The sequence below is a fragment of the Tachysurus fulvidraco genome, chromosome 22 (genome assembly GCF_022655615.1).
Source record: "Tachysurus fulvidraco isolate hzauxx_2018 chromosome 22, HZAU_PFXX_2.0, whole genome shotgun sequence".
NCBI lineage: Eukaryota > Metazoa > Chordata > Actinopteri > Siluriformes > Bagridae > Tachysurus > Tachysurus fulvidraco.
In genome coordinates, this window is record NC_062539.1 from 9,489,160 (window position 1) to 9,514,276 (window position 25,117).

The 25,117-nt window shown below is 38.1% G+C and overlaps 1 protein-coding gene across 5 annotated transcripts in view; it reads right to left on the reverse strand.

Moving 5' to 3' along the window:
* Positions 1–25,117, reverse strand: part of per2 (period circadian clock 2) — a 44,690-nt gene that overhangs the window by 18,094 nt on the left and 1,479 nt on the right. For 3 of the 5 annotated variants that reach the window (XM_027143234.2, XM_027143235.2, XM_027143233.2), the window contains exons 2-9: positions 12,820–13,304; positions 6,721–6,819; positions 6,431–6,588; positions 5,270–5,391; positions 3,911–4,112; positions 2,814–2,865; positions 1,996–2,138; positions 634–712 (exon numbers count right to left, since the gene is read on the reverse strand). In XM_027143234.2, the coding sequence (XP_026999035.2) occupies positions 634–712; positions 1,996–2,138; positions 2,814–2,865; positions 3,911–4,112; positions 5,270–5,391; positions 6,431–6,588; positions 6,721–6,819; positions 12,820–13,226 (1,262 nt within the window). In that variant the 5' untranslated portion in view covers positions 13,227–13,304. Of the gene's footprint in view, positions 1–633; positions 713–1,995; positions 2,139–2,813; positions 2,866–3,910; positions 4,113–4,839; positions 5,037–5,269; positions 5,392–6,430; positions 6,589–6,720; positions 6,820–12,819; positions 13,305–25,117 lie in introns of those variants that run through there. The other 2 variants (XM_047806429.1, XM_047806430.1) reach the window with 2 other exon arrangements.

Sequence of the window (25,117 nt, forward strand, 5' to 3'; positions counted from 1 at the left end):
CTAAAGAGAACCTCAACATCCTCATCACTGCCACCTCTATCTCTGCCTCATGTCTTTACCTCACTGCTACAGTCTCTAACCCATACAGTATGGCTGCTCTCACTACTGTCTTATACACCTTTCCTTTGATTCTTGCTGACTCTCTTCTGTCACACAACACTCATGACACTTTTCTCCACCTCTTCACCATTTTTCCACACTCTCCGTCTCATTAGACGGTTGACCCCAAATACTTAAACTCCTGCACCTTCTTGACCTCAGCCCCCTGTAACCCCACTGTTCTACTTTCATCCTTTCTACTTTAACACATTCCTCTTCTTTCCAGTGCAGACCTCCACCTTTCTAGATGTTCCTCCACTTGCTCCCTACTTTCACACAGATTCTTGTCGGTCTTCATCCGTCAACCTGTCCATCACCAAAGCAAACAAGAAGGGGCTGAAAGCCTTTTCTAACTCACATGTTTAAATCACGCTGGATGCCCTTCCTGATGCAACCCTCTCTATTTATCCGGGCTTGGGACCGGCACACTTGTTTGCAGCCCCTGTGACTAGATTAGTTTCAAACTAGTTTCTTTCACCTTATGCAATTACGTAATTTAGAATACAAAACAGATAAACATAAAAACATCCTGACCTTTCATCGACATCCTGAAACAGACAGCTTGGTGTGTGTGTAGTGGTGAAGATGCGTTTATCCGTGGGGATCCTTGGAGCTGTGAAGTAAACATGAAAAGATTAATGCTAGCAATAACCAACAATGACGCATTTCCATTATTCAAAGCCATTTGTCATGATGTAGTCGTGGGCATAGGCTAGACTTTCTATTATACTTCTCGTGCAAAAATACCTAATGATTATGCTTTTAAGTAAAGGAAGTCATCCTTACAAACTCCTGTTTGTGAGGCAGCAGATTTGGGGTATTATGTGACAGCACTGCTTAAGGTCTGAATCAGTGAGCAATTATTTTCTTTTGCTAATACAGTAAAAAAACAACATCTTGAAATTGGAAAAAAGGTGAAAAAAAAGAGTTAGACATAGCCTATGTGAATTCAAATAAATGACTTGAAGGGAAAAATTGCCACAGCTTAATATGTTTGTTGACAAAAATTACAGAGAGCTAAATCGGATATGAGAGAAGTTTGGAGAATTGCTGTTTGCTCCTTTTCTGTCCACATCATTCTTGCAAACCTAATACAGTTTTGTGATCATGATTTGTGTTGATATTGAGTCTTATTAATCAAACTGGTTACAAACAAATTTACTTGCAAATCATCTTTACGAGCATTTACACATGAATTTCTTTTTCCCTGAAGCCTGAATAATTTCGGGGAAAAAAAAAACATTTCTATCCTACTCGTGCTCAATTTAAGACTTGGCTTCAAATCCTATCAAGCAAGATGACTAATTGCAGATTAGGCTTTCAAGTTTCAATAGCTAATTCATTTATTTTAAACACATTTAATAAAAACCGTGTCACATCTTTCACACTGAAAGATTTAATTAAACATTAATTATGTAAAAAGGGAGACTGGCAGTTGCTAAGAGGCTTTGTTTTGAGAAAAAATGCATTTTCACCGTAATGTGGTTGGTGTCCATGATCAACTGCGTACTGTGGAAATAATGGATTTTTGTTGTTTACTATTATGGATTATTGTGGGTGTCAACAGAAGAAAGCTGTGCATTGTGTGTATTACTTTGTAATTTATGGGTTATTCATTAATATACACATCTGAGCGCAAAGGACATCAGCATTTTCCAAAACTTCCAATTTGCAAATTCACCGAAGATTTTCAGCATGATTTGTAAACTTTGGCACACAAAAGATTAATAAATGCGGTCTATACCAGTACAAACGTGTCTGTTATGTGTTACATCAATTAATAATGCAGTTTTCACAGATGGGGCTCTTAGTCATGAACCTTAAAAAAATCCCAAAGCACTTTTGATTATCTTAAATTATTGTACAAACTGGATGTTTGAAAACCTGAATAGTGACCTTCATAGCCAGAATGCACTCTTTCAGCCAGCAGAAGGCAGCAGAACTGGTCTTCAGTGTGCGCTGTATCCTGCACCTTCATTAGGTAAGGAGTCATACGGAATGGGTAATACTGCAGGTCTCCTTCACTCTCTTTACCTCCACTGCAACACAGGTGGACAGATTTTGATCAATACAGACATATATAAAGTGCACAATTTTAATTTGTGGTCACCTTTAATCTGTGAGTGGACACAAACACAAACATATATACTGTATAACACCCAGCCGTCAGTATCTTTAAGGATGTCTAAATTATAAATATTTTGCACTTCACTGTCTGCAAACATGGGTGCATTACATAGATGATAAACTCTCAGCTAAGTGATATTCTAGCTTATCAAGGTGTGTTAACTGTAGATTAGCAGTGAGTATAAAAGCGGTCCACCAGCCACCTTGCAGCTTCATAGGACCGTCTTTATCAATGTATCACTCGGTGAGCTGTTTCACATGTGGACAAGTAATTTTCTCCCATTATTATAGATATGAGCTGGATAACTTAAAAAGCAGGAAATCAGCTTCTCCTCCCCGTCTGTACAAAGCTGGTCAAATACTGTCACGGTATTTTATTTGTCAGCAGGAAAAAACAGTCAAGGTTAACTGAGCTATGCTCACAGTGTCACAAACTGTAAATCCAAACTGCACTTCTCTCTCTACAGCAAAATGAATGGAGTAAAACATTTGCTTGTGTATGAAGGTACAAACAATGAGGACTTGAAGACATACACAGACAGGCATGCAGATGCATACGTATACTGTAAGTATATAGTTTTACACACCTGATGCGGCAGAAGAATGACTTTTCCTGCATGCAGTCAGAAGGTGAAGATTCTTTGAGGAGGAAAACAGAGATGTTTGTTATTACAGAGATGTAACACTGACTGCTGCTGTTTGAAACCCAGTATACCACAGAGCTGCTGAATTCTTGAATCTTATTGAAACAAAGGTGTGTAATCTTTCTTTCACGGCACAGCTCTCACGGTAGTGCAAGCTGTAATTCAAATTGCATGTTTCTATTAATATTCTTATTTCATTATGGCGCCGTTTCTGTAGAAGCTCATTTACAGGGTCTTGTATGATGGATGCCTCATAATCAAAGAAAAACAGAGAATTAACATAATATGAATTATAGCTGCTCTAGTGTAATATAAAGGAACTAATTACTATTGTATAAGATAAACAAAACAATTAGGGGCATGAGGTCTTTTGAAAAAAATCAACTTTGGGTGGTACTTTCATGCGACACTGTTAGTCACTGATTATTTTTCAATAACAGCACACCATGTTGTGTGAACTGAATACATGCAAGTTTTTTAAGTCATTTTTTTTTGTTTGTTTGTCATTAAATGGCCGCATAACTGTTTCACTGTTTTGGCTTCATACTGTAGTTCTAATACAGTTCAAGTAAATTTTGTTTTAAAAAGAGCTACAATGCTATAATTATGATAAAAACTTATTTTAAGGGTCACATCAGCCACCATCATGTGGTTTCCATCTGTTAAAATAAATCACAAATATTTGTTTTAGCCTCTTCAGGCTGTGACCAGGAACACATTGATAAGCTATGTTAAAATTATCTCGCTATTTTTAGGAACTAAAGTGAATTGCACACACAAGTTACATTCTAAACCAATAAAGAGATTCCTGCTCCAGACTTGAGCTTTTTAATCTTTGGCATTCCGCCTCCCTGTTCTAAAAATGACTCAATGGCACAAGAAGAGTTTGCTGTAGACTGGATCAGGAGAGAATGACGCACTCACTCTGGAAATCTCGGTGAATTCATCAGCAATCATGTGGGATAGTGTGTTTCGTGAGGGTACTGTTGGCAGCCCTGGCAGCAGCAATCTACACTGTGGATAAGATATGCATGTCATACCAGCTCCTGTACACATGCTCCAAGATGGCAGCCTGTATGGTGTGGTGAAGCTGTAGAACACGCTGACGTCCTGTGGTGTTAAAAACTCCACAAACTTGGCATTCTTGAACACGTGTCGCTTACAGTTGAGAATGGATGCTGCCTGGTCTGAGATGTATACAATCCTGCCTGTGATCAGAGATACTGCAACTGCAAAGATGTCCTACACATAAACAATGTTAAGTGTCATTATTAGCCAGGATATTTAAACACTCAAAAATCTAAATAAATGACACTGTAATTACACTTTAATGTGATTAAAAAAAGTTAATTTAACAAATTTGGTCTAATGAATGGCTCAGGTAGGGCAGGGAATAAACTAATCATAGCAGTGTCTCTAAGTTATGTTTTTCTATTTCCCTGCAAATTCATGCATGTTATGTACTGGTTTCAATTAGTTTTTTTTTATCCAACAGCAAAAAAAAAGAGTCTACCTTCTGTGTGTTGGTCTATTATAACCTAGTTTACACAAAAACAATCAATTTGCCATAAAACTGTCAGATGACTAATCGTGGATGGCACATTTTATCCCACACAGCTTATTTAGGGTGAGTAATTTCTTAGATATTACTTCATTTTTCTGCAGTACAAAATAGGGTCTATGCTGAATATTATAAAATAAACATGACTCTAGCTACAATTAAAATATTTCACTGCATGATAAATATAAGTTTAAATAGAAACTGTAAAATAAAAAATAAATTAAGGGAAGACTTAATCATCACAATATAACTCCTAGTCATTTAAACTTCAGGGATATCAATCTGTCCAGTTAGGAATTGTAAGTGAATTGTAAGGAATTGTTATTATGGATCAGCCCTCTACTTATCCTCCCTAGTTTATTTGTCTCTAGGTTTGTGCTGTATTAGGGTCCTTGTCACTATTTGTACCATTCAGGTTGCACAGATAATCAAGTGTCTCCAGGATGGCACGTACATGGGCCGTTACACGAGGAGATCTGGACAGGGCTGTAGAAGGGCCACAAACCCGACAGGACTGGTATTTGGGGAGATTTTCCAGGATGCCATCTCATCAGGAGCATACCCAGACGTTATCGAGAGTGTATACAGGAAGGTGGGGGCCATACACGCTACTGAGTTACGATATGAGTTGCCATAATCAAATTCGTGCAAGTTGGATCAGCCTGTAAATGAAAATTTTTACTTTGATTTTCTGTTGGATTTTGAATACAGCCCTCAGTGAGCTGATGATTTAAGATTTCACTGACCATTGTCATATTGTTCTTAACAAATGACACAATATATACAAGTAACTTATAATAATTTTATTTCAGCAGCAGGATCAACATGTGGAACTTACTGTATTTTTCAGTGTGTATTCTGACGTGATGCTGTCAATCTCTTCTATCGTATATGAGGATACATCCAGGCCAGATGGCTGGCTGTCATTGATCATAAGCAACTGGTAGTACTCTTCATTAGCTGAAACAAAATTCACAGCAGTAATCAAAATTGTAACACTTTTGATCAGAGGTTTTACTTAACAATTAGTATTTATTGATAAAATAAAATTCATGTTTTGGTATGTAAATAAATGGAAAGAATTTAAGGCCGATATTAAACACATAATTGGGATAATATTTATATATTTACATATTTATTCATAACAATTTCATTAATATATTTCATAAAATTAAGCCTCCCCCATTAACCTAGCAATAATTTGGCAATATACTTTACGACAATATACTTTATATCTTGATGCCCTACTCTCAACACTTGGAGACTTCTCACTGCTAGAGACCCCAGATGGACATCCTAGAGATACGTGGCATTGCTATCAATAGTACCACATGGAAACCATGAAGTTGACTTTGGAATGCAATTACCACAAATGTATATCCTGAATTTGTATATTTCTTTCAAGATATATTGTGACAATGTCGATTGTCACAATAGCGCTATACAAATGAAATGTAATTGAACTAAATATAGGATGTCTTTGTATGCTGCAGCTTTACAATTTCCCCTCAATGAACTAAGGGGTCCAAACCTTATTAGAAATTCTTACAAGAAAAAGGGGCCAGTAAATGTTGAATGTGATGTTCAAAAGCACACATGGGTTTAATGGTGTGAAGTATACACAAACACTTGGCCAAATATCATTATTATTACACATTTATACTTAACATTACCATATACAGTATATATATTTATTCTTAGATCTATAAACTTTATCAGTCACTATTTTCGGTCCCCCATTTGTTTTAGGCTTAAATCAAGTGTTTGTGTTTTAAGGCTTGATGCTATAAAACACGGTCTCAGACACTTCTACACCTGAGCTGCATAACTCTGAATATGCATTTTCCATACATAAATATTGTTGACCTTGTCCACCTGCCCAATGAGAATAATAGAGAACTTCAAGAGAAATCTTCAGAGGCTTCAATTTAATTTTCACAAAGTAATAAACAATTAAATTGGACTTAAAAAAGGTGCAATATTAAAGAGCTCTTCTCACCTTCAACCTGTTTGACACAGCGAAGAGCATACTTAAGGGTGTTCAGAGTGGTGGACTTGCTGCCCTTGTTCCTTTTATCTGCTGGCAAATGAAGCTTCAGCTCTTTGAGAGTTTTTATCAGCTCCTTCTGTGTTTTTGCCTTGGCAGACTCTTCACTACTGCAAATGTACAGAACATGCACATAGTGGTGGGTGCCACCAACAGGCAAGCGTCTTTTCTGGTGTATATATGTATTAATCCCAGAAGGTAAGCACTATATGTACTGCAATTAAATACAAGTGTTGACAAACCTGCATCCACTAGTGGAAGGGTTGTCCTGTTCAGAACTTGCACTCAGAAGACTGAAGGCATTGGAGCTGCTGGGAGGTGAAGGACTGTGAGAGTTGGAGCTGCAAGCAAAATAAAATACACTAAATAAAAACAATGAAACAATTCTGAATAACAACCACTGATAAGAACAGCAAGAAAACTAGAATTGTTCATTATTAAGCTGAAACAATCTCTTTTAAATAACAACTAATAGCCAACGCTAGGTTTTTTATATAAATGCTTTCTAGTTTTCAACAGTCCTCCAGTTTTTTAATCATAAAAAGGTGTGATGCCATTATATTTATTCCCCACAAAAGCTGCTGAAACAAGTATTACATGTATTACTATAGAGAGCACCAAATGAGCCAAAAGAGCTTTTGGGTTCTTGCCACTGTAGAGGAGGAATCCATAAACCATTGCCACAGTATGCTGCAGATGCATCAAAAAGTTTCAGAAGATGAACCAGAGAACCTAAAAAATGCTCTGTCTGTTCTGAGCAGCAGAAGCAACGCACACCCAGTAAGCTGGATGAGCGTTTCCTGCGCCCTGTGTCACTTCCTCAGCGCCGGAGCCTGCCATTTTTTCCCAATCTGCACGCCGAGGTGTCCAGATCCTGGAAAACTCCGTACTCTACGCGCACTTCTCCTACTCACTTCTCGCTTTATGCGAATGTGGTTGGGGCTAAGGCGTGCGGCTACGGGGCGATGCCATGTGTGGAAGAGACGCCAGCATCATCGCTAAAGGCTCTGGTGTTCCCTACTAAGCCGCTACGTGCTACGTCGGCCTTAGTTGGGAAGGCTTACGCGGCAACAGGTCAAGCCGCGGGCTCCCTCCACACCATGGGTGTATTGCACGCATACCAGGCTGACCTGCTACGAGATTTGGGTGAGGAACTTAGCTCCGGGACCTCTGATATTGAGGAGTTGTGTCGGACTGCCAACTTGACTCTTCGGGCCATGAAACACACGGCGCGGGCCGTTGGTCGGTCCATGGCGGCCCTGGTGGCCACTGAAAGGAATCTATGGCTCACCTTGTCTGACCTCCCGGACAAGGATCGAGGAACTTTCTGACAGCTTGGGAGGAGCTGCCAGGAGTCTCCCTGTGGGTCCTGCGGATCATAGAGGACGGCTATACAGTTCAGTTTACGTCCTCTCCTCCCCGTAACGGGATGTGTCCCACCCTGGTGGGACCCGAGCAGGCTCTGGTCCTGGAACGGGAAGTGCGCACACTCCTGAGGAGAGGAACTATCGAGGTGCTTCCCCCCTCGGTTCGGGAGTCAGGCTTCTACAGCCCGTACTTTGTCGTTCCGTAGAAGGATGGAGGGTTGTGTCCCATTCTAGATCTACGCTCCTTGAACCGCTCTCTCAAGAGGCTCAGGTTCAGGATGCTCACCCTCGAGGAGGTCGTGACTCAGATCAGGTCCGGGGACTGGTTCGTCACATTGAATCTGGAAGACGCATACTTTCACGTTTCCATCCTTCCTGCACACAGGAGGTTCCTGAGGTTTGCTTTCGGGGGCGAAGCTCACCAATATTGGTTCCTCTTGTTCGGCCTAACCTCGTTCAGGAGAGTGCGGGAAGGCCAGCCACTTACTGTGAAGCAGTTCCAGAGGCTGCTAGGGCTCATGGCAGTGGTGTCCAGCGTAATCCCGCTTGGCCTCCTGCACATGATTCCCCTCCAGTGGTGGCTCCGGGGCAGGGGGTTTTTCTCTCAAGGGAAACCCATATCGTTCCATCAAGGTCTCGCGGCATGCCCTTCGAGCCTTGGAGGTTTGGAAAGACCGAAAGTTTCTGTCCCAAGGCCCCATGTTGGGGGCTCCATGTCGTCGCGTGACGCTCCCCGCCCAGAGCTGTGGAGGCTGTGGCCCCTGAGATAGTAGAGACCCTTCTCCACTCCAGAGCTTCCTCCACGAGGAGGTCGTACGCCGCACGATGGCGACTGTTTACGTCGTGGTGTGAGCACCATGGCCTGGAACCAGTTAACTGCCCGATCGGCTCACTCCACCCAGAGTGTGGCGGCCTCTACGGCCTGGTCCGCTGGAGTGGCACTCCAAGACATCTTTGACGCTGCGGGTTGGTCCACCCTGCTGACCTTTGTCATGTTCTATGACCTTGACCTCAGAGCCACCCCGGGCTCCTCTGTCCTACGTGCAGGTGCCGAGGCCCTCACTCTCTAAGCAGGGTCTGGTCAGTGTGGCGTGATTGGACACTCGTTCCCATAGCGTTTCGACGCAGCTCGAGTTCCGAAAGGGAACGTCTCTAGGTTACGACCGTAACCCTAGTTCCCTGTGGAACGAGACACTGCGTCTCCGTGCCACACTCCCTGCATCCCTGCGCGCTTACCTTCTCTCAGAGGAGCTAACGTCTTGTCCATCTCACAGCCATTTGTAGCTTCCTGTTTACGCGACGTCATCTGCCGATGACGTCACGTCCCAACGCCTATTGGTCAGATTACACACGTGGTTCAGAGCGCGGTCACGCAGAGGGCGTTCCCATAGCGTTTCGACGCAGCGTCTCGTTCCTCAGGGAACTAGGGTTACGGTCGTAACCTAGAGACGTTTTTGATCATGTACAATGTGAGAGTTCAAATAAAAATATGACATTTTACGTATAGAGCTAAATATCCAGAAATAAAAGCTAAAATTCTCATCCGGTTTTTGGAGGGGATGTATTAACAAAACTCTGTGTGTGTGTGTGTGTGTGTGTGTGTGTGTGTGTGTGTGTGTGTGTGTGTGTGTGTGTGTGTGTGTGTGTGTGTGTGTTGGCCACTGCTGTTTTTTCAGCTTTCTTTCAGCATAGTGCAGTAATTACTAAGAGTAATCATCCAGGTGCGAGTGAAATTTAGGCTCCTCAAAGATAGATCAAGAGAGATTACAGAATGTATAAATATGCACGTATCCAGGCCACTGTTTTGTCCTATTAGCTTAGGGCTGTAAGTACTAAACAGAGCACCTGTCCAGGTGCAGTTGACATTAAGGCTCTTCAAAGATTAAACAGAGACTTTATAAATAGCTCCCAAAGGAGCTTGGAATAGAAAGCATGTTCACAAATAGGATATCCAAGCAGATGAGCTAAATATACTGACTAAAATAGAAATACAAGAGAAATAGGCATTGGTTGTACATTGTTAAATACAGCTCTTATGTAAAACCCTACAACAGCTTTTCCCTGACAGATAGGATTCTTTATATATCCAGTTTAGGAATTTTAGAGCAAATCCCTTTCCTATAAAGGTTTAAAACCAATAAAACAGGTTCTGTTTATAGAATTCTTTGGTTATGTTTATAGAGTTCCCTAATTTGTGTCTTTTGCTGATAAGATAACATACTGCATTGCGTCACAAAAAACTGTGTTTAGCAAATATTAATAATGAATTATTTATTAATACAAAGTATAGCACATTGTTTTGTTGTTATTTTATAAATATCATACAGAAGTCAGCCTCTTTGGGTTAGAGTCTTGTTTTGGCAATTCTATTCAACTCTTCCTTGCAAAAATGTGGACAGCCTCTTTAAAGTCATTTGACTGGTTTTCAATGGTTCTATGACTGCGGAATTTCAAAATGTTGACCTTCTTTTAATCTTCTTTTGTTGACTCTGATTTGTGTCTTGAGGTTGTTATCCGGTCAGAATTTTTCTTTATCCTCAGCAAAAGTATAGTATTTAGAGTTATGCAGGATGCTCTCCACCATGAATAAAGCCCCAATCCCAGCTTAATGTGATATAGTTTGATAAGAGCAAGATAGAACATTTTTGTTATAATTTTACAAGAAACTTTCTATGCAAAAACAAGTCAGCACCCAGAGACCTATAGCATGATGGTTATGGTGGTCTTTGGGTGCTGACTTGTTTTTGCATAGAAAGTTTCTTGTAAAATTATAACAAAAATGTTCTATCTTGCTCTTATCAAACTATATCACATTTTGAAAAATTAACTACATGTATGTTTTGTCAAAATCTATGTGGGCTTGGGCTACACTCCACTCACCCTACCCAGCCTGGATAAGTGAAGTATATAACAGACTGTTGTCTTGAGCAGGGAGTGACAAATACTTCAGATAATCCAGCAGCTACTTTAATGTTGCTCTAGGTCTTTTGACAGCTGCCCTGATTAGTATTCTTCTTGTCCTATCATCAATTTTGATGAATTTTCATGGTCAGTCATATGTAATCAATTTGTCATAAAGAAATTCCCACAGAAACAGCTGAAATAATATCAAAAAATGGGGTATAAAGTATTGACAAACAGGAAGCAGAGAAAAATAGAAAATGGAATAAAAATATAATGGTTAAAAGGCTTGAGACGAGAACACTGAAAATGGGCCATGAATAAATTACACCCATGTATATACGCAAATGGCACGTTGGCATGGAAATACCTCTCTAAGTGCGTGGGAATGAAAAGTATTCTGCTGGACACAGAGAAGCAACAAATGCTGAGAAATTAAAAAGGATATTGATATGTTTTTTCTATCATTAGACAAAAATAAGCTCCTTCTGTCCTTTCACAAATATCACTATCAGACCTGACATAAATAAAATGATCATTTGTAATTCTGCATACGCCTCTGGTCAGATTCTTTTGTTTATCGTCCTTTCATGAATTGAAAATCTCATTATAACACTGTAAAGCTCTTCAGGGTCTCATTAGAATGAGCATGGACTGATTTGTTGGTAGTGGTGGTTTATAAGCCTTTTATAAGTAAAAGTTATAATAATGCATATTAGAACAACTAGGTGGTTATTACAGTAGCTTCTATCTATCTTCTGTTTTTTTTTATGACACAACAGATTTCTGAAAAATCTATTGCTCATCTGTCTAAAGATGACTCCACCTGGCACAGTTTTGCTAAAACAGAAAGACCAATTTTAGATGCTTTCAATGATGTTCAGGTCTTTCTTATTCTGTTAGTAAGCCAAGGTGGAAAGTCATGACCCTGTTTGTGTCGTTGGTCTGCGCTGTCAAATCGATACTAGATTATTCAGCATGCTCTGTGAGAAAGGTAAGTTAACCCAATTTAACTGTTTTCTTAATAAATTTAATTAACCTGGTGTCATGGTTGCTGACGTACACAGCAGCATCAGTGGAAACTTCAGTGCTTAAAAAAGAATTCTTTTCTTGTACACTCTGCTAGGGAGGATGCGAGTTTAAATCCTAGAACCACCAAACTCCCACTGCTGGGCATTTAAGGCTCTGGAAAGTAAATGCGTCCAGTGTACAATTCCAAGTGATTGGTGATGTTATAAATATTCGGAAATGATCATAAGACCTGCCAACCCCAAGCAGGAATACTGTGTAATCCAAACTTATGAGCATTTTCAATATATTCCTTTTACAAATGACTTTTCTAAGGTAGAAATTAAACAAATATAATAGTTTTACAGTTACTTCTAGTACTTCTAGGCCTGTTGCTTGTCTGTTTTAGCTGAAAAGAGACATTTGGAGGATGGGAAGGGAAACAAACACTCTTGTTATGTAATTACCCCAAGCAGTCTAATATGTAATATTCAAAATGCTGGATTAAAAAATAACATAAAAAAACTGTATCAATAGTAATAACAATACATACTTTCATTTTCCAGAAAGGACACCCTGACTGAAACACGGCTATACTATTTAAATGACTTATCATATAAGCTTGTAATTCTTTGCAAAAATAAACAACAACATTACCTTTTACTCTACTCCTTCTAATTAGTGTTCTGCCTCTACAGCTACAGTACCACCAAAGTGATCTCCATAGATGGTGGTGGTAAACTGGATCATCTGTGACAATTCACATGATACTGTCTAGCATGTTCATTACATTTCTTTCAAACTGCTAAAATGGCACTGGTCAATTCAATGTGATGTTGGAGATTACAATAACTATAATATACAGATGGGAGTGCCATGCTTTGTCATCTATCCTTGGTTGCAAAACTCTATAATGAGTTCCAAATTGCCTTTGCTAAAGCAAAGTCCATTAGTTTTGGAATGACGTTTCTTTTTGACGTTGAAATTTGATATTGAACCTACTGAACTTTGGGTGGAGTTCAAACCTTAAAATTACTTACAATATTAAATAGTTGATGGTATTACCTCTTGTTGCTCCCTGATGATTCCAAAAGAGCTGAATCCTTGCTATTCCCATTGGAACTTCCGGTTGATTCATTCCCGTTTGATGAGTTTCCGCGTGACTCGTTGCCATGTGACTCATTTCCTTGAGATTCTGTGCCACTTCCACTGGAACCACTGCTCTTCATCTCCACATCCTCATGCATGGAGTGTGGCATCTTATCGTCACTATGGGGTGAGGCAGAAGGGTCCTGACTGCTGCTGTCACTGCCCTCTGAGGCCAGTCCAAGCTCTCCTGTCTCTGCAAAACTGCCAATTCGATGAAGCGTTGCCATCGAACTGCAGCCAGAGGCCTGGTCCTGGCTCTCCAGAGAGGAAAATAGATACTTTTTTGAGATCGGGTCTTCAGACATGGAGACAGGCTTCTGCATTTGTGCTGTGATTAAAAATATTACCCCATTGTCTCAATGGTATTATGACCCAATGGAATTAAAGTAGGCCTGGGTAACCTTTGAGAGAAAACACAAAGAAGCATACAAGAAACATAAGTGACAGAAAATTGGCAGCATAGAGAACGTTCCATGATACAAAAGCCTATTCAAGGAACCCGATGGGACCATATGAATCCTGCAACATTATGACCTTTAATACATTACAAAGGTTTTATTGCATGAAGAAAGCATGTTTGTTTGACTGATATTGTTGGTAAATTCACAAGAGCAATAAATATTCTTGAACAGTAGGATGCCAGCCCACTTCTTGTACATGAACAAATAACCCGATTACTTTTATGTTCCTGTGGAATATAGCCAAATCTTTTTCACTCATTGGTGATAAAACACAGAAAAGAAAATCCAAGTATATGTCAATGTCTTGTTTCTAGACATTTGATAATCTACACTAGATCAGTGTGTTCACCAATAGATTTGGTAAAACCTGGTTTATGTCAAACCTCAAAAGCATTGCTGTAGTTCTCATTTTTCTTCTCAACCGCTAGTACAGGTTTATATGTAACCGAATAAGAAGCAGCCACAAGGTGGGTAGGATGTGGCAACAGTGGGCTTACAAAGGTTCAACCTTTTAGAAAAGCCTCATGTGACAAAATTTTTTTGGGCAGCATCCAGAATATAACAAATTAGATGAAAGCTTGCTAAAGCAAAATCTTACTAGTGTGTGAGTACCAGATGTCTTACATACTGAATCAAATGTAATTTATTTCCAATATTCCTGTTACATTCTCTTGTACATCATGTGACTGCATACAGATACAGATAGCATGTCACAAGTAATTCTCCTCCACTTTGTTTTATTCATTCATGGCTAAGGTGAATTATGAAGGCAAATAGCAAATGAAAGTCTTTATTTAATTTGCATTACTTTATCTGCAGAAAATGAATGTTGCTCCCGTGTTATAGACACAGATTAAGAATTTTTTTTTTTCCACTTCAGATACAGCATTAAAGAGGCTACAAAAAAGAACACATTATACCTGAGCTGTACAGATAAGAAAAGAATAATCAAATCCCTACAAGGACCTAGGTTAAAAGCATAATCTTAAAGGGCAGCATCTGTCTGGTGCCCTTCTTAAAAGAGAAGCTCACAGAGCATCAAAGCTCAGTTTAGCTTAGCTATGGTCAAGAGTCTAGGGGTTCCATCAAAATCTCTATCCAAACAAAACCTCTATCTGGACCTTCAAAGGTGTTAAACCATGTGGTCTAGCCTCTGTAGCTGTATGCCTTGCCCTTTAGCCTTGCTCTAGGCTTTTTCACAGGTTCTGTAGGTTATCAGACAAGACTGATCTGGTGTTTTACTGTACCTCCCAGGGACTGTGAACTGTGACACAATTCTAATTGTGCATAACCACAATGGATTTATTACTTAAGTATAGACTTCCTACGTAATTCAAGGACTTTAACAAGAAAATGTAACTGTTTTGTAATTAAAACTTTTTTTACATGTTCTGTACATTTTCTCAAGCTCAAACAAGATCTATCTGAGAGATAGCATAAACTTTAAGAGTGTCCAAATCAACAATTTGGTACATTCCTAAAAAGAAGGAATGCATTTTTAGCTCAACAACACCAAAAGGCCTGGAAGACTATGGAAGAAAACTAAACTGAATGATGCAAAGGTCTTTCCTTAGTGAAAAACCCTCTTCACATCATCTAGGCAAGCCAAGAACACTAGAGGTGGCAGGTGTATCACTGTCAAAGTACAATCTAAAGATGACCTCATGTAGAGGCATATAGAATGTAGTGGTGCAAACTACTGTTAGCACTCAAGAACAAAAAGACCAGATTAGACTTTGATTATGTACAAATTTCGAATATAGCCAAAATTAATGATGGGTGAAGAAGAGTATGGAGAGGGAAAGAAAGGGTTCATGATGCACATCGTCTGTCAAACCTGGTTCAGGCAGTGTTATTCAGTTCAACTCAATTCAGTTTTATTTGTATAACACTTTTAACCCTGGACATGGAACTGGTTCAGTGGTGTTCATTGATGATGTAACTGCTGATAGAAGTAGCAGAATAAATTGTGAAGTGTATAGAGCTACAGTATGCTTTCTGTTTAGATTCAGCCAAATGGTGCAAAGGACGATGTTTCACAGTACAGGTGTAATAATGAAACATAACATACCACGAAAGCAACCCAAGAGCCTCCTGAGTCAAATACATTAAATGTTCATAAATGGCAAAGTTACCTGACCCCAGCGTAAATGAGCATACTTTCTTTTTTCAGTTAAAACTGAAGGAAGAGGAACCCAAAAATAAGCAATAACTGAAAACAGATGCAGTAAAAGCCTGGTAAAGCATCTTAAAAAAGGAAATGTCACATGTTCTGTGATATCCAGAGGTTCCAGACTTTTATTAGTCACTGAATCATTGTAAATAATTTGCATCCAAATATTAGACCTAACAGACCTTATATTTACAATTTTTTTGTTTGTCCAATTAAATTTGAGACTATAAAAATAGAGGGACTATGTAAAAAAGGCTGTGATTCTTAAGTGCCTGAATTAAATTAATGCTCAAAGCCTCCACTCTTCTGAAATGCCATCCACTAGATGTTGGAGTGTGGATGTAGACCACAAGAGCACATTAGTTTGGGCACTGATGTCAGGCAAAGAGGCCTTGTGTGCAGTCAGCTTTAAATTCATCCCAAAGGTGTTGAGATTGTGAAGGGAAATCCTAATGCTGCAACAAATAAAGATATTCTAGACAATCATGTTACAGTAGCACAATCCATAAAACAATTCAGATACATGTCAAGAGCTTTAGTTATTGTTCACATTAAACATGAGAATGGTGAAAATTATGAAAAATTTTATCTCTGCCTTTCACCATGGCATGGATGTTGGTGCAAAATGGATTGGTTTGAGTATTTTGGATACTGCTGAACTCCTGAAATCACACAAAAAATAAAAAATTATATATACATACATATAATTATACAGTATATACAGTCCTATATTTAAGCAAGTGAAAAGCAAATGCTGCTATCCACTCAATGACATAATCTATTCACCCTTAAGACATAGATCCTTTTAAATAAGTGACAAATCTGCTTTGTGTAAGAGGAATATCTCTTAAGAGAAATTTATAACCAATGCATTTTAGATAAGGTACCCAGTGATTGTAAGCATAGCAGAGGAAGAGACTTTGTGCTGCCAGAAATGCAAAGTAACCTAGTAACCTAGAGGACCAATACTCAAATAAAGCAAAGTCTACATCAATGTTCTCAAATACAACCTTTGATGGTTTACAAGTGATATAGATACACTGAACAACTGAACAACTAAGTTAATTATTAAGCTGATAAAATTTGTTCTCACCGTGCGTCTATAACCTTCACATGCAAGAAGAATTGAGAAGTTAAAGTAGCACACAATATTTAAGCCTTCAAACACTGATACCTCTAACAACATTGCTGCTAAAGAGACCCATGAGCCAGAACTACATCTCAGTTGAAAAACATACAGGTAACAAATTTGGGCTTGAGGCAGCTGTCTAATTCATGAAGTAGTAATATGTGAATGAACATGCACATGCAACTGTTATTTTGAGCTCTACAGTTATATTATTGTGCATGTTGTCATGACAAAGCAACATCAACATGAACGCCAGGACCCAAGTTTTCCAATCCAAGGATATTTCTCTGCCACCACCAGCTTGCCTTCTTTCCATAGTGCTTCCTGGTGAGGAGAGGTGACGGGTCAAACCGGCATGCAACGCGTGTTGATTCTCACTTGTGTCATTACTTATCACACACGCCAAGGGGTGTGAACTTGAACCAGATGGAGCAAAAGCTGCAAATCATGGACAGACCCATTAACTATTGTGTTGCTTTGCTGAAATTTTGAAAGTGAAAAACATGTACTAAATAAAAGCAAGCCTGGAGCTTGGATAAAATTCTGCCTGCTTTCTGAGTCTTCCACCTACACCCTAACACAACCCCAACACAAGTATGCCTTGATCCACTTCACATGAGTGAGAGATATTAGGTAGAGAGGTTTTAATGATCAGAAAAGCTGAGCTTCTGGTCTAGTTATGCAGAGCAGATGTATACAGTACAGTTCAGATGCTTCCTGAGAACCTTTATTTTGAAATCATCATTTAATCATTAATCTCTAATCATTTGAGAACATTTTATTTTTCAACCTCCTGCATTGTCAAACAAACTAATGACTTTGGACAAAAAAGCACAAGACATTGAGTTTATTGACTAGCTGTTATATCCCTAAAATATACAATTATAACAAAGCTTATTTAAACCATTTAAGATAACAAAAAAAAACAAAACTCTCAAGAGAAGGCCACCATTCATACACCGATATTCATTTGAGTAATAAATATCTAATTAGATGGCACCAATCTGGATAAATATACTAGAAATATCTTAAAAATAAAAAATAAATTATATGTTAAGCTTTTGTAGAGAGTCACTTCTAAGTTTTTTAAATCTAGTGAATATTTTCAGGATTTCATCTGACATATTGACCAGTATTTGATTTGCCATAAACTGTTTTCCTCATCCCACTTTTTCCACCTAGTGTAGTTGCAGAATGCAAGCTGCTAAATAATACACATTCAATTGTATAGAAAAAGTTTGATATTTCTCATAAATCTGCAAAGAAATGGGCATTTGAAAAAAGAACAAAACTTCTACAACTACTACTAAAGACTACTATGTCATATTGTCAAAATGTCAAAAAGAAAAGTAATACAGTATATGTCACAGTGATTACATGGGTGTCCAAGCTGTGCAACACCGCAGTGAAAAAAGTGGAACATAAGCTACAAGTGTGGGAGTGAAATCAGGCCTTAAAGAACTGGTCTGTTGAACAAACCAACATTTTGTAGCCCATTTAAACATGGATATAAAATAGATAGATTTGAAATGTTAACGGTTACAGTGATAAGACTCTGGTGTTACAGTCGGCTTTTTACAGAGCTTCGTGCTCCTGTTTATTTTGCAACTCTTTAAATACTAAACACCAACAAACCAAATGAAATGTAGCCATCACCAGCTTGTGGTCTATTCAAGTTCAAAGTTCAAAGTCATGCCCTCTCTCTCTCTCTCTCTCTCTCTCTCTCTCTGTGTGTGTGTGTGTGTGTGTGTGTGTGTGTGTGTGTGTGTGTGTGTGTGTGTGTTAAAATAATATTTGGTATCAGAACTGGGCCAACCAGAGCTAGGCCAGCAAGAGTGGGGTGGGTAGTTTGGCCCATCAACTACATTCATTCTACACTGACTGATTATAAAATGAGTGCTAGTCTTGGAGAAAAAAATGAGAAAAAGAGGGAACTTAGCATGGAATTTAGTGTCTTCTTCTTCATACTTCAGTGGAGAGAGCATGCCTATTTATTCACACTGTACATTACAAGTGTATTTCATTTTAAAAATGAATATATCTATAATCTTGCACTAGAATTAATAAAAAAAAACAGTTATTAAAAATATTGCTCTAAATAATATACTATTATTTCTCAAAAGTAAAATGGTGTCATTATACATTATAAATTAAGAACAAGATGTGTTAATTCCCGAAGTATGGAATTATTTAAACATCATAGATAATAGTATAGAAATATGTACAGAGACCTGTTATGTGGTTTATGTCATGCAGCAGGATTATGAAATTGCATTATTATTAGTGCAACTCTCATCATATGGTAATTAGTTACATAAGAGTTTTCATGTTAAAGTTTTCAAGCAGCCGTTCAGATTTCATTGGTAGCACGTACACTAACTGAACAAATATAATCTGTAGTCGCAAGTACTAAATGTTCAGCGGTTCTTGTGCAATGTAGATCATGACAAAAGTCCAGTATGTTGTAACCACTACTTAATTAATAAGTAACTACTAGAAGTGACTGTGTATCTTTCCCATTCAGGGAATTTTAATTTGCATCTAGCTGAAAAGCCAGAAAAAGGTTTCAGCTTTATACTGTTTAGAAACTGTGCTCTGGTTTGTAAAGAATATTGTTATAATAATTGAGCCTAGATGTGAAAAACACAAAGAAGGGCACTTGTGCTACAGCATGGTTTAATTAACTTCAGTAACTTCAAGGCTTGTTTAAGGAGGTTTAAGCTGGTGTTCAAGGCAAAGTTTTTATTGTGAATTCCACCATATGTGCAGATATACAGAAGAATCGAAATATTGTTTCTCTTGTCTCTTATCATGTGTTTACGTTGTCAATGCAATATAGAAATTTTGTATAAGAATATCAGCAGTTAATGTAATGTAGAAACAGGTTTATATGGAGGTAACAGCAGTGTATTTGTAATAAATAAGACATATATTAACTGAGTGAATATATTTCTTAAATCTGAATGAATATACATCTGAGTAAATATAAACAGTGAATTCGATAATATATTAACAAATATATGTCCAAAATATATGTCAACAATTTGTAAGGTGCAAATAGACATCCAAATATATGTAAACATTCTGAATACTGAGTATTAAGGAATCCGTAAGGTGCAAGACGGATAGCAGCAGTGTGACAGTAGTGCAAAAAGACTGTAATGTATAAAGTCCAACAGTGTTAGATTTAAAGTTTCTGGAACAAATGTGTGCAGAGTTCTGCAGAGTGTAAAGTATCTCATGTGCATTGAAGAAATGTGGAGTGAGCTGTAGATTTTTTTAAAGTTCAGGAGTAGGTGGGAGAGGGGGAGGTAATGGACAGAGTTCAACATCCTGACAGTCTGATGGTTAAAGCTGTCTGATAAAGCTGTCTTTTGAAAGGAGCCTGGAGGATCCAGTACCTTTTCCCTGAGGACAGCCGGCTGAAGTAGAGCTTTGGTGGGTGTGAAAGATGTCCATAAGGGAGAGCAGACAGAAACTGATAATTTTCACTGCATTCACTACTACCTCTGTACCACACCATGATGCAGCTGGTGAGGATGCTCTCAATTGTGCCCCGGTAGAAGGAGCACATGAGAGGAGGTGGGACTCGTGCTTTCCTTAGTTTGCGGGGGAAGTAAAGGCATGACTAAGCGTTCTTGGCCAGCGATTAGGTGTTTGTCATCCAGGAGAGGTCCTCAAATATATGCACCTCTAGGAACTTGGTGCTGTTCACCCACTCCACTGCAGCATCATTGATGGTTAGTGGGGGGTGCCGAGGAGGTCCTCTTCTGAAGTAGATGACAATTTCTTTCTTTTGTCTTCTTCACGTTGAGGAAAAGATTATTGTCATGACATCACTGGCCCAGTGCTGGACCAGTAGTGTAAAGTGATAGATGCTTTACTTTATAAAAGTTAGCTGGAGGAAGCTGTCTGTGTGAGGATTCAGTGTGTATGCAAATCTGAACATCATTAGTATAACAATAAATGATAACATTGACAAGGTAGAGTGTTTGTTTAATGTACTAAGCCATGGGGAATGTTATATAATAGAGTGTGAAGACAATTCTGACCTAAATCTATCAATTGAAACCAACTGTTGTCTATCAGAGAGAAAATATTAGATCCAGACAGGGACATCACCCATTGGTCGAACCATTTTTGAGAGCTACAGAAGTATGTCATGGCATAGTATAACAAAAATAGTTGCTCAGATATTCTTTGCAACTATTTTCAACCACCCAGAATTACTTTTGAGCAATGAGTTGTTTGAACCCTGAAGAGAACAGGTTAAATATGACTGAAACTTTTTAAACACAGGTTGTTTGAGGCAATGCATTCTTTGGGCTAAGCTGCTACCACATGGTAGCGTAGGTAGCTTTTCCATAAAAGGCTGGTTGGAAATACGCTAGCAATTACTGAGCTGCTCTGGGTCAAGCCCTGACTTTTTAAGAACTTGTTTGCTGCAGGTTTCACGCTGCTGTGAATAGTGCCAGGACTGAAGAGCAGGATTATGAGTGGACATGGTAAAAGCAGACATGTTTTAATTAGAGGATTAGGCATAGCATCAAGATGGATAGTGGTAGCTTTCACAGCATCGCAAAAGAACTTTCAAACAGAAGCATAAATGTAGAGAGTCGATCAGTATAAGTAGGTAAAGAAATTTAATTTAAGCTTTACCAACATAGTAAATGAAAGAAGTTTGGAAAGTTTGGTAATATAACAATCAGAGTAATTGTCACTGGACATCATGGCAGTGTAATATCATGAAGCAATGATTAAATCATTATATTACAAAAGCTTAGTCTCAGGATGGTAAATGCATGTTTATTAGGAAGTAAGAATAATGTTTAAGTTTCTTGGTACAAAGAACAACAAACAGTACAGATTTATGAACAGAAATCAGAAAATCCCTTCCACAGACACTTTTCCAGGCCAGTATTCAGTATTTTCCTGCCAATGTAGAAGGCCTAATTTGTAACTCAGTGCCTAATATCTTCCAGTCAGCTGGAAGATTTTTCTTGCACATACCAAAAATACAAAGCCAATAACACATGCCTTGATTTTTGGATCTGGTTTGATTTTGGTTTTCAGCACACTGGAGACTTGGAGATTTAAATGCTAATTACCAAGTTCTGGCTTGATGTAAGAAGGAAGGAAATTTTTTGCATCTCCACCCACCATCTGCTGAGCGTGAATCTCCAGAGACAATTTTGTATTAGTCATATGAACCCACAGCAACTGGACCCCACTATATGTATATATATATATATATATATATTCAAGCTCACCTACAGCTGAATCTCTTGCAGGTGTCCTGATAAAATGTCCAATATGTTAAAACAATTAAAAACTGAGAGTCAAACCTTCTTACCACTGGGAAACATTCAGATTAAATGGTCCTGATAATTCAAGTAAATTGGTGTTGGAAAATGAGGTCATGGTATAGTGATTCTGCTGAGACAGAAGCAGCTGAGCACATTCCCATTTACGTCAGTGTGTGTGTGTATGTGTGTGTGTGTGTGTGTGTGTGTGTGTGCGGTCACTTGGTCAAACCAGGCTATTCAAGCACAGTGATAAACACATTAACTCTTCCACTGGATTTGCAGCTTTCAAATAATCTTTAATCTTTGACTTATTAATAAAATGAGAACGTGATTAAACTAATAGTTTGTATCTTTTGTAATTAATGTGAAAATATCATATACATAGTATTGCACTATGCCGAGGGCATTCTGTCTCTCTAAATTCTTTCTAGGCTGTAATTTCCATTTTGTCTGGTTTCCAAAGACCAGGAATTAAATGATACTTTTGGAAAATGGGGAAAAAAATATAATTTTTTAATAACATTTCATCATTTTTGTTATTCTGTATGACAAGGCCAATTAAGGTAAGTGAAAGGTTTTTCAATTTTAAAATAAGTTTTATTAAACATAAAATAAATGTATTTATGCCATCACTTCTTATTTACTTATTCACATATTAGTTTGGTAGAGACACTGAGAACAGCCCATTGTAATTGGTAAATGGAGATATAAAAACAAAGGCAGAAACATAACTAATTATATTACAGATTTGTTTAATGTAATGTTTTAAGTTTTAAAAAATCTAATCGATTAAGTTAAAAACATTTTAACATTTTTAAAGACACAAAATTTTAGCATTAGCTAAATTATTTTAAGTGATACATTATATATACATGTAAATACTTAAATATAAGGCATTTGTGCATGTACAGTATGTGCGTATGTGTGTACGTGACTCATAGCCAGAATGCCTCTCTAAAAAAAAAACAGTGCTTTTCCCTCTCAATGTGCGTCATCAGCCTTTCCTCCACGCCTAACTGTGTGGTATGCAATAACACAGCCGCCAGGCACTTCAGCACTGCCTGACAAATCTACCCTTTCTTCTCCAGTGCACATTTCCGTGTAGTCAACCCCTGGTGATACTAAACTCCCTGCTATCTGTGTGAGTGCAGAAAACCACACAATGAGATAAGGGATTTGAATTGTGCTGTAAGGTGTTGAGATCAACATTAAAAATCTATCAGAGTGCATTTGTGGCATTTAAGATAAAACAGTTACTGAAGTTGGATAAGAGCAAAAAGCTTCAGACAAAATTAACACAGTAGCTTGATATGGAGTTTGGTACAAGTATGATGATGTGCTGTGAGAATAACTCTAGTGTACATGAGTACATGAGCCAAAAATCATCCCAAATATTTAGATGATTAAATGTTTAAATGCGAGTCCCTGCTTAATTTTGATTGAGAAAACACCAGATGGCTCAACCGCCCACCAGTTTCCATGCACTTGAATGAACGTCTGCAATTAGTTCTTTCCCATAGAATTCATTAAATAAAAAACGTCTTTGTTGTACTCATTCTTCAATATCGTTAACTTCAATAACAGCCCACGGATGGAATTCTAATGACACCAAAAAAATAGCTTAAATATGTAAAAAAAAAAAAAGAAAAAAAAAAAGAAAAGAAAAGAAAGAAAAGAAAGAAATTAAATAAAAAAGAAAGAAAGAAAGAAAGAAAAGCCCACTAAACATCAGTGTTCTAAAGAAAGCTTCCTTCACCACAAAAAAATCATCTCCAAAAATTGCTGAGTATTAGCAGGCAAGGGAGGTGTTGCTGTTTCAAAAACAAAGTCACACAGGATAAAGGTAGATTAAGGTATTTGGATCACCTCATTAGGTCAGTTTTAATAATTAGCTCACAAACACACATCAAATCACAAGCATACACACACTCAGGAGTATTAGCAATAAATCACACAAAGTAAATAGTTAACACAGTGATCAGCAACAACCAATAACAATTTAATGTAAAGGGTAAGCTATCCATAAGACTGCTATTTTTCTTCATTGTGAGTTAATCCTTTCAAAGTAGCTTACTAGAAAGCATATTTAATAGTATATAGTATATAGTTTAATAGTATATTCAATAGTATATTTAACCGATTATTGCACAGACTGGTGATAAATTAAAGAGCAATCAATAAGGTGTTGGTCCACCACAAACCACTTGATCTGCTTCAGTGCACATTGAACCTGTACAAGGTGATACTTCTTCCAGGAGATATTCCCTCATGTGCAGTTTTGACGATGGAGCGGGAAGGAGCTATTTCCATACCTATTAAACCATTCTCCTGTGCCCTGGGCATGTTGGGTGGAACATCCTGGAGAGACTACTCTCATCAGGACTGAAATGTTTATTCATAGGATTAAGGTGATCACACAGAATAACTTTGCACGATTTGCAGTGACTCTTCCCATAAAGGCGATGGTTCGCAAAGTTCCCTTGTCTTTCATTATTATTTCCCCAAGCCAAATAACTAGCTAAAGTACTGCTCTTGAACTGTTTTCTATATGAGTGTTTACAGCTGAAGTCAAATTAATCTATAAGATAAGCATCAGGCCATCCTTGAAAATATTTTGGTTTGCAGTTAAAAAAAAAAAAAGGTCAGTAGGTAGGTCCATTTTTTTTTTCAAGTTTCACTAAAAAAAAAAAAATTTACAATTTGGTAATGGTGATTACATAGGTATGAAATTAAACAAATCAGCATATCATGACGTCACTGGCTGGGTCTTCAACCCGTGCCTTCGGGCGCATCATTGCAAACCTTATTTTGATGCTGAGCACAGTTTTTTCAGAACTTCATGCCAAGTTAAAGCGGTGTCGAGCTGTTTTCATGAATTTTTTAGATGTATGAATTTTTTAGATGGTGCCCGAACCCGTATGACTTTGAACGGTGGCCGTGAACATTTTGTTTACTGCAGCCGCAGCCATCATTACCAAGCGCGAACCGTTAACACTGACAGTGAATGAGAGTATGAGACGAAGCGAACGTGTGACATCCGTTAACCAATAGTGTAAACATAGATGACGTCACGGGTTTTAATTTAAAAGAAAGAACGTAGCCTTCGTTTGTATGGCCTAGGCGATGCTTTTATATTAGTTGTTTG